This window comes from Cibotium barometz, chromosome 5 (genome assembly GCF_041138505.1).
Source record: "Cibotium barometz isolate CiBa-2024 chromosome 5, ASM4113850v1, whole genome shotgun sequence".
In the NCBI taxonomy this organism is placed as follows: domain Eukaryota; kingdom Viridiplantae; phylum Streptophyta; class Polypodiopsida; order Cyatheales; family Cibotiaceae; genus Cibotium; species Cibotium barometz.
Window position 1 is genome coordinate 56,343,608 of NC_141050.1, and position 10,814 is coordinate 56,354,421.

At 42.4% G+C, this 10,814-nt stretch overlaps 1 protein-coding gene across 1 annotated transcript; it reads right to left on the minus strand.

The window, feature by feature from the left end:
* Positions 1 to 1,337: 1,337 nt before the first annotated feature.
* LOC147638669 (uncharacterized) lies at positions 1,338 to 3,243 on the minus strand. Its single transcript, XM_086796164.1, has one exon. It carries the CDS (start codon positions 3,040 to 3,042, stop codon positions 1,954 to 1,956), a length of 1,089 nt encoding a protein of 362 aa, XP_086652290.1. The 5' UTR covers positions 3,043 to 3,243; the 3' UTR covers positions 1,338 to 1,953.
* Positions 3,244 to 10,814: the final 7,571 nt, after the last annotated feature.

The following is a 10,814-nucleotide window of genomic DNA, read 5'->3' on the forward strand; positions in this document are numbered from 1 at the left end:
TGACCGCTCCGTTGGGCAAGCGAAACCACATTAACCTAGAGTGTGGTTAACAACCTCAAGAAAAAAAAAAAGAGTCAACAAGAACAATTGGAATTTCAAAATTACTTTCTGACTAAACAAGTAATTTGGTGTAGTTTTTCTACTTGATAGACTTTTAGGTAAGAAAACGTTTATTCAAGGAGATCAAGCCGCCATTGGCCATATTAATAAGTGGCAAACCACATGTCTGCTGTTTGGGCTAACACTAAGGTTACCTAGCAGCATGTTGCATAATGTCTGACCAGCCAGACCAGGTACTATAAGTAGTTAATGTGAAAGAGGAATGGGGAGAATCGAATGAACAACACCACAAATTTAGGCTCTTGTATTAACCTGCTGGTTCATCTCTAAAAGGCAAAGGAAAAAGCTATCTGACCAAAAAAAGTCTACAAATTATCATAATTTACAAATGGAGTCCTGCCACCAACGGTCAAAAAGAGTACAAGTAAACTAAAGACAAGAGACTTCTGGCCAGTGGCCATCACTGAAGAAAGCACATGCTATATTAAATGTGGCATCCAACAGAGAATATAGAAATATAAATATTTTAAGGAAATCACTCAATCATAACCCCTCAATGGCTAACACTAGTGCTCTAAAAAAAAAACCTTATTTTTTAAACAATCAAAATAAAGACAACTCTTAAATCTATCTAGTAGACTGGTTTTATAACTAAAATACAACAAAAAATCATTCCTTTTAAAATAAGAGATACTTAAAAATCTCAGTCTAAGTACACCTCAGCCAGCTTTTCCTAATTCTGGCTCCTACAATGCTGTTTTTTTCGAGCATTGGCTAACACATCTTGCTGTGCATAAAACCCTTATATCTCCATATGTTCTACTTTGAATCTTGTTTTTACCATCATTGATATATAAACAACCCCTCATCTTGAGACACCTGAACACGCTACAATTTTCATCACACTGTATGCATCCACGCTTGTTTTGCAATAGGATGGGAGGAACTTAATACTCAACATAAAATTCTACATGTGAAAAAAAGACAAGAGCACTTAACACTATCACAAATTCCTTTTCAGACATGCTCGCACTAAGAGAAGACGAACATTCAGAGATGGACAGGCATGACCCCCATCCATGCTCATCCACCCACTGCTCTGGAAAAAAATGGCATTCTAGTGTATTTTTACCAGCCATAAGTAAGAAAAACTGGGAACAAAAATGGGATAGATTAAAGAGTTGTCCTTATTTTGATTGGTTGAGCATTGCAACAGCCCCTCCCATTGTCAAATACTCTGACACAATGCAGGGGAAGGGGAAGTGTGTAAGCCCCCTCAGCTCAAAAGCAACATTGCTTACTGGTTCAATCTCTCAAACTCTTTACAAGGATGGAAAAGATCATGAACTCCTGGGTACGCGAAGCTCACCCATTCTCTCCCTCAGTGACAAATGACAATCATGGTGCCGATCACAAAGCATAAAACTGAACAAAAAAAGAAACAAAAACTAAGAGCAGGCGCCCCGAACCGTAGGCACAAAGGTAGAACAGGATAGAGCAATCGTTGATAATTATATGCTTCAAAAATGAAGTTCTACATTAGCATGCTGCAGGCCCTGATGGATCAAGAAAGGAAGGACTGCTGGCTTGACAACCCTTCCACTCCTCTTGTAGTACTCCTATTAATTTTGTAGAAGTACCCATCAAGAGGGCAACATAATCAAGATGATGGTTGCTCTTTGCATCTTTCCCAAGATGCAAAAGAGTAGTAGAACCTCTCAGGAATATCCTAGAGATGTGGCTTCTCAGTTGCTTATCCAAAAATGGAAAGGTGGGGCTTGAAGCCCCCAAAATCTTGATAGCATTCAAGAGAACAAAATTGGCAAGCCATCATAGCAGGCAAAAGTTTTTCCAAGCTAACCTGAAATTCAAAATCTAGGAGTGGTGAGCCCCTCATGTGTGCAAGCTTCCAGTCTCTAGTATGGGTCTTGTCCTCACCCCCGCTGCTGTCGGAGCCCTGGTGTGGCCAATCAATGAAGTCTGCAGGGTCTCCTCATCATCAGGAGGCTCCTCCACTCTTGCCATTTGGCACTCGTCCCCGACTTTGAATCCCATGACAATGATGGCAGCAAGAAGGGCGAGGCCGATGACGCCGCCCACGGCCGCAACGAGCACAATCTTCCACAGATTGGAAGCGTGTTTGGATGGGGAAGGGGATGTAAGGAGGGGGGTGGGTGATGGGGAGGGGGAGGCAGTGGGGATGGCGATGATGTCGGATGCTGGGACAATGAGGGCAACATCCATGAGGATTTTGGAAGAACAGATGTTTGGGTAAGATGAGACATTGGTGAATGAGGCGGTGCCATTGATGTCATAGAAAGCACAATTGAAGGGCACGGTGGTTTTATTATTGGGGGCGATTTGATCAGATATGGTAAGCTTGGCAGTGATGGATGCGTTGGGGGAAACTACTGACATTTCAGGGAGAGGGGCATCATCAAAGGTGGTGTTGAGGTTGGTGTAGATGACAATGCCCACAACAGGGCTTGCGAAGCCATAGCCAGGGGGGGCCGAGTAGAGTGTGAAATTGACGATTCTGCGGTAGACCATGATGACGAAGGGGCCGCCCGTCTGCACAATGAGGCCCTGCGGGATGGTGAACTCGTTGAAGGTGAGGCCACGCTTGTGGGCGCTGCCCGCCCGGACGCGCATGGCCTGGCACAAGATGCCGTCGAGAAAGGGGGGCAGAGAGACATTGTAGATGATGCCTGTCCTCGCGTGTGAAAGCGCCATGAAGGCGTATTTGCGCAGGGCGGTGTCCACCCCTTCTCTCCTCACTCCGTTGGCGGTTGTGTTTAAGAATGCAGCGACCTCTTCGGGCGACAGGAAAGTCTCTTCGGGGTCATCAAATGTTGAAGAGGAGGAAGGTGGCGGTGGGGGTGGAGCTCCTGCTGCAGAGGAGGTAGCTGCCGCGAAGGCCATGAGGAGCGCCGCCCACAAAGCGGAGACGGAGGTCCGCTTCCTCTGCCTTTTCTTCTGCATTTCTTATAGCTCCAGCTGCCTTCCAGCTTGCTCTGCTCATTCCAGTCCTGTGAATAGGAATGCTAAAGAGGAAACTGTGACAGAGCTCAATGCTGCTAGAAGAAGATAGGTAGGAGAGACGAGAAGAGAGAGAGGGGGAGGGGCGACTTGTAGACAGGGTTTAGCTTCTCTACAACTACACTGGTTGTACCTCGCAGCACTGCTAGTGAGTACTCGTATGTGAACGTTTAACCACTCGAGAGGAGGAGGAAATAAATATATCTTCCTCTTGAATTTTCAAAGCCCTTTACACACCTACCGCCCGGCCGCTCTTTGTAAAGGAGGCAAGGTTCTATTAAGCAATATTTTCTTCTGCAAAAGAATTTGTACTCTCTCTCTCTCTCTCTCAAGTTTGAAAAGCTTTACACACCTAGGGGTCCATCATCCTTGCTCCTTTCAACGTGACCAAGCCACTCTACAAACTAACTATATATTATGGAGTTTGCAAGATTCTTATTTTGACTTGAAACAAATTCAAAAAATATGCAAAACTTAAAGGCAATTCTAGTTAAATTTTAGCCCAAGCCCAATGAACTTTTGTAGATATATGTTCTATGATTTGTCTAGAAAAATGGTATATGTACCCAACACAAACATTTTGGCATACCTTTATAAAAGGCAAAACAAGGCAGCCATTCTTTATTGAGTTAGCTAGAAACTCTCTCTCTCTCTCATATTCATTTGTGCCACCCCTCAATAAACTCTAAAGGATATTGTGCCACATGCCACTATCCCATCATCAAGAGTTGAGGTGACCCTCCACTACACAACTTCTGGGATTGCTTGTTCATAGCTATCAGTCATGGTTGTAATGGACCCACAAAAACAAGGATCATCAAGGATTACTTATGACCCACATGTTTGGAAGGTTTGGGTCCAATAATAATATGTGGGAACAATTGTGGGTAAGGTTAAGATCATCACGGATTACTTATGTCCCACATTTTTTGAAGGTTTGGGTCCAATAATAATATATGGGTAGGGTTAAGAAACAATGTAACACTTAATTTCTTTTCACTTGCAAAATAAGCCTTGACAAAAACAAAGCTATTGCTAGTAAACCAGTGCATTGCTTGTATGAGAGGTCATAGTTGACTTGTATACTAAGTTTGCCTTCGATCTAATTTGCAAATCACGAGTAGTAAGATCATGACACTCTCAAGAAATCATTTACTTGTATGCAAGCATTGAGTAAGAGGGAGGTAGTCAACACAAATTGTAGCTATCCTTCTTCTTCCACACTCACATTGTGTAAGACCTCAGTGATGTAATAAGAACACATAATTTATCGTCGTGTATGTAACTTCTTCTTTTGTGTGTGTGTAAGGGGGAGATGGAGGGAGACGGGGAAGGCGGAGGGAAGAGGGAGAGGGGGGTGGGCAATTCCATGGTATGGAAATACATAGCTTATCAAACTATATTTCTTCAACAAAGAAAAGGCTTTGAAAACCTTAGGATAACATTTCATCTTATATATGTTTACAATTATTTCCTTTTTTTCACTGAAATATTTTCCTTTAAAATTTACCACTTCACTTTTTGGAGGATCTCGTTAATTAGTAATTGGATTGAAAAGCCTATTTTTTCCCTTCTTGTGTTACCTAAATGTATATATTTTATAAAATCCTTGTCTAAATGGAGATATTACACTTGCAAACATTTGTTACTCTTATAAAAAGGGCTCTAAAGAACATCCAAAGCATGTCAACTCAATTGACTTTAAAAAGTATGCTTCTAGACAAGCTATTAATTAAGTTTGTGGAAGGAGAGTGGAGAGAGGTGCTACCTACCATTAGACTTTCCCTTGCATTCTTGTTTCACCATCTTTTTACATTCTTAGTAATGTTTAGAACATGACCATAGCATTCCACTTCTATAATGACCCTCCAAGGCCAAAATCGACCACACCGAGCTTATTTTTTAAAATAACAAAGATGAGAAAAAGAAATATGTTACAAGCATCTCTTGATGTTTTTAGAAATGATATAAACTTGCAAGCTTTTTTCATAAGATTATTTGGATATAATGAAGGAGTGGATATATGCCAATGGTTTATTACCATCTATTGTCCCTTTTATCATATTTAAACAAAGGATATCTACTAAATAAGATTTTGTGTGCAAACGGACTTGCTTTTTATAAGTATACTAAACACCCCAACAAACTTTTACTTTTGAAGAGAGCATAAACCTTATTTGGCTCAAACAAATAAAATTTATTTGAACGAGACTAATCTACTTATTTGGGTCCTTTTTCAACCTAAAATTGTAGCTTTTACTTCACTCATCGGATTGAAAGGAAACAAGTTGCATTGATTCATGAAAATAATCAGAAACAAATTCTTATGGAGAAAGATTTGCAGAATTTAAGCACCCTACACTTAGGCTATGAAGCATTACAATGCACCTAGGGCTAAGCATTTGTAGCAATAGAACAATGTGCTTGGGCCTAGCATGTGTATCAATAAAGGCTAGTCTTCTTGAGTTGGGCTGGTGTGCAATAGTCTCCTATAGTAGCAACACGAAACTCGGGCATCAAGAAGGGTGGAGGTTGCGGCTTGTTTATCGAGAAGGCCTCACTGTAGAGAGAGAGAGAGAGAGAGAGAGAGAGAGAGAGAGAGAGAGAGAGGGGGGGGGGGGTGGGATGAAGCGACATAGGGAAGGGGAAGAAGCAAGCCCTGCGAGAGAGAAAGTGGCAGCTCTACATAAGGCACCTTTGAAGCCAAGCACTTGATATTCCAAAGAGGCTTTGAGGCTCACGATTTTGGTGGTGGGGAAGGTAGAGAGCATATTCTTTGTTAGTTAATTGAATAAACAAATAAAAAAGAGTATAGCACCATAATGAAGTTGGGAGAAACTATAAATTGAGGTCATCCTAATCGCTCAAGATTTGTATAGTGTTTTTCACCTATCCCTATTTCCCTTTAGAATTGCTATATAGTAAGGGAGCTTGTTTATGTGTGCCGTAAATTTAAAAAAGAAGTTATGAAATCACCTCATCATAGCCCTTAAAAAGAAGTTATTGGATGAGCATGTTTAAAAAGAAATTACATTGCTCTTAAAAACCACGACGGATTCTCATATCTTTGGCATTATTGTACTGTGGAAAAAGGCTATTTAACGAACCTTGTGAAAAAGGCCTTAATTAAGGAACATGTTTATTTATGTCAAATAGTATGGTAGGATTAATTAGAAAGCAAATTAATGCATGAGTAGGGTGAAAAGTGGGAGGATGGAATGCCCCGACGGCACCATCCTATGGACGTGTGGACCCGATTAGTCCGGTAGCTTTCCAACAGATTAAGTGAAAGCCCTACGCTAGATAAATAGAATCTCGGGCAATTCTATTCTAGAAGACGGAACTTCCGAACTGTGCATAGCTACAATGTTGAGGGTAGAGCATTGATTTCCAACACCCCCATAGTGTACTTAGTTTTTAGCAAGTATGTCAATTGTAACGTGGCTCCTATTTGAGGTTCAATGCTATTTTCACTTTTTTCTTGAATGGAGAGGTAACGCTCATAAGAGGCTTTCAACATCTAACACCTCTCGAAGAAAATGGAAGTTGTGGATGAAGCTCAACTATGTGATTTCCTAAAAATGGAAGTTGTGGATGAAGCTGAACTATATGATTCCCTAGAAATGCCTACATGCATTACACACCAAGGGCCTATTCATGCATGGCTAGAAGTATCCTACTTTTGGTGCCAAAACGAGCTCTAATTGGTTGGCATCTAGTGTTCTTGCTTGGGCAGATATTCTCTTGCCCACTAGTAGATCACTTGGTGACAATGCCCATCATCAAGCTTTGCATTAACTATAGAAATGCCTACACGTATTGCACACCAAGGGCATATTCATGCATGGCTAGAAGTATCCCACTTTTGGTGCCAAAACTAGCTCTAACTGGCTTGGCATCTATTGTTCTTGCATGGGCAGATATTCTCTTGCTCATTGGTGGATCACTTGGTGACAAGTGGCCATCACCAAGCTTTGCATTAACTAGAAATTCCTACATGCATTACACACCAAGGGCCTATTCATGCATGGCTAGAAGTATCCCACTTTTGGTGCCAAAACTAGCTCTAATTGGCTTGGCATATCTAGTGTTCTTACTTGGGTAGATATTCTGGTGGATCACTTGGTGACAAGCTCCCATCACCAAACTTTGCATTAACAAACTCCATGCAATCTTTCTTGGAAATGCCATGTGGGAGGAGGTGAAATGCCATGTTACGAGACGAGGAGCTCACCAATAACACTTCCTCTCATAGTGCATAGAAAGATATTCTCTTGCCCACTGGTGGATCACTTGGTGACAAGTGCCCATCACCAAGCTTTGCATTAATAGGTTGCATGCAATCTTTCTTGGAAATGCCATGTGGGAGGAGGCGATCACCTTGAAATGCCATGTGCGACAAGGAGCTCACCAATAACACTTCCTCAGTGCATAGAAAGATCTTTCATTTGTTGGGAAAGGGCACAACAAGTCTCCTCGCTCATTGCGTGGAAGTTAGTCTCCTAGTCATGGGATGCACCATTTGTCAGAAGGACAACAAGACTAGCCGTTTGGTTCGAAAAATAGGAATCATGCTTTCAAGTTACTGAAACCCGAGAATTGGTGAAATTTGAAGGCTATAACATCATGACCATCTTAACCTTTAAAAAAAGGCTATTGATGGAAGGATTTCAAAAGGCATTTTTCCAAAAGTTTTAAGAAAGCAAGGAAAACTCTGTTTTTTTTTTTAAATTAGAGAAAGAGAGAGAAAGAGAGAGGACATAAATTACATGTGCCATCATTTTTCATTGTGTGGGGGTGGGCAGATTCGAACCCAGCAACACCACTTTGGGTTGTGAGGGAGCTATGCGTAGGAGCAAGCTAAGCACCTTTGCTCTTCAAAATTGGCAGGTTTTAGCATTATTTTCGATGCATTTTAAAATTCTGCAATTATTTTACGGTCAAAATGCTCCCAAAAAAAAAACTGTAAGTGGGCTTGTTTTGGGGAAAAACTTGCATGGATGTACTTATCGCCTACTAGGTAGTGGAGTGTGTGGAGGAGGCTGCTCGAGAGCTAGTTTCTCCCAAGTTCCAAAAGCTTCGAATTTCCACAGCCCGCTCCTATTTGAATTTGTAGTGTGCGGCTGCTGGCGCCCAAAAAAAAAAAGGGAAAAAAGATTTTTTTTAAAAGCAAGTGATGCGAATTACCACGATCACAATCATCAATCCAATCCGCGTACGTGTCGTGACAAAAACACAAACCCAGGCCTCAAAGCGCGAAGTCCAAAAATAAACATTGCAAAACAAATACGATTATTATTTATTATAATATAACTAGAAAATCCACTAAAAAGTTCAACACGAGCTTATCCCAATAAGTACCCAAACCTTTTTTTAGTTGTAATTAATTATGGTTCTCTCCCTACACGTGTATGGTGCAATTAATTATGGTTCGCTCCCTACACGTGTATGGTGCCTGTAATTTTATTAAGGTTGGCCTCCATGCAAATGTATGTGTCTTATAAACCTTTACCTGCATGCTAACGTACGCTTCTTTGATGGAAGCTTCGCGTGGGTTTTCTGACGCGGTGAGCTGTTCTGCTTATGGATCTGCTTCGTGGAACGGTATGGCGAGTCCTTAGCGATTTTCCTGCTCCTGAACGGTATGGCGAGTTGTTCGGCTTCTGCATGTGCTTCGTGGAACGGTATGGCGAGTTGTTTGGCTTCTGCATGTGCTTCGTGGAACGTATGGCGAGTCCTCAGCAAGTTTCCGCCTTCTGGGTCTTCTTGAACGTTCTGAAGCTTATACGTGCCGATTTTTCGTTGTCGCCTCTTTTAGCAGGTTATGGTTCTTCTGTGTATTTAAAGAACGCCGTATTTGTCTGTTCGTTGTATTGCTTTAGTATCATAGCTCGTGTAGTTGGTTTCTATGCAATTTTAGTCATGGCGAGTTGTTTGGCTTCTGCATGTGCTTGTTTACCATCTTGATTAGCATTAATCCATATTTTTAACCACCCTGCCTACCGACAAACATAGAACTCTGCCACCCAAGAAGCGGTCTCTCCTTTACTAGGATACCCCATCCACTCAAAGTGCCTGATCTACACCAAGCTCCATAGCAAGTCAAACCTCACCAACAAAGCCTAGTAACACTGCTAACACTATTAACACCACTAACTACCAACAGATACCAACTCACTCCCATTCCACCCAACCCACTGATACTCACTATTGGGTGTCCAAGAAGATCCTCATTTCCCAAGGTTATTATGAGGGTGCAACCACTCTATGGATTGCCCAAAGATCCAACCTTTCCCCTCAAACCTTGGAAACCCCAAAGGTTTCAACACATCATATTGCTCGAACCTCACATTGATCTTTGAAAAGGCAACCACAAGCCTGCAAGGTCAGGGAGAACATCCAGCATAGACCCCCTCTGTAAAACAGTCGCCAAAACCTCACGCCGATCTCCGACAAGGCAACCACAAGCCTGCAAGGTTAGGGAGAACATCCAGGGCAGACCCTCTCTACAAAATAGTCACCACAACCCACCTCGTCCTCACACTACAACTACTTACAAGTGGGTACCTAAAACTCTTCTCATAGCCCAAATGTTCTATGAAGGCAATCGACAAGTCTGGATACTACAACTATTGACACACACCCTCCTTGCCCCCAAGATTCCACTACCATAACATTTAGAATGGAGGCTAAAGCTAGCCTCAGTTGTTGCCACCACTAGCACTCTACAGGATAAGGGAAATGCAAAGATCCAGGAGGATGCTAAGGTCGTGCCACCCTTGCCCACTGCTTCCACCACCACTGACATCCCCTTAACCTCGGCTACCCCACCTGCCCTTATCATACACCTCCCCCAATCCACCCTTAACCCCCTGCATCTCTAACCCCTCACTGCTGTTAAACAACTCCCTCCAATGAGGCACCAAGGCTTCATGATGAGCTAGCTACCAAAACCTTTCCCCAATCCAGAGCCATTCACTCATGAATCCATGACTGTTCACTAATGCATTCCTGGTTGTTCACTTCCTCAAAGCCACGTTTGTTCACTCCTGCTTAGCTATTCACTTCAACTCCATAAATCCATGGCCATTTGTTTGTAAAGCCATGGTCGTGCACTCTTTCTAGGACTCGCCCGTTCTGGTCAATCCATTACCGTTCACTCTTTAAGCCACGACCGTTCCTCATTGGAGCCACGCCCATTCCTTTGTGAAACCAAGACCATACCTCCCTTAAAAATCTATATAAATGCCCACCTCCATTCATTTTACTCACTTTTCTTCTTGCCCCCTAGCCAAACTAGTGTAGTTTTTACATTCCAATTTTCACTCCTTCTTGCCTACTCGCCCACCCACCGCTATCATGGCCGAACCTGAACACTCTGACTCCTCCTTTGAGGTCATTGCTCACACTCCCCAAAAAAATATATGGCATGCTAGCCACAAGTTTAAAGATTATGGCAAGCACCCCACCCAGCTATCCCATTTGGATGAAGCCCTGATGAAGCAGGTTGGACGGCCATGCCATCCACAATCTTATGAAGAACACATATAAGGTCGAGCACAAGCTGCTATATTACACCAAGCCTTTCTATCGAGCCATTGCTCAATCCGTTCTTGTCTCTCACCTGGAGCAGATAGGGCTTGGTGGATTTCCCACTATATAGCCTTGGAGACCCGACCTGCTAAATTGTATCGACTTCATCGAGACATACAATG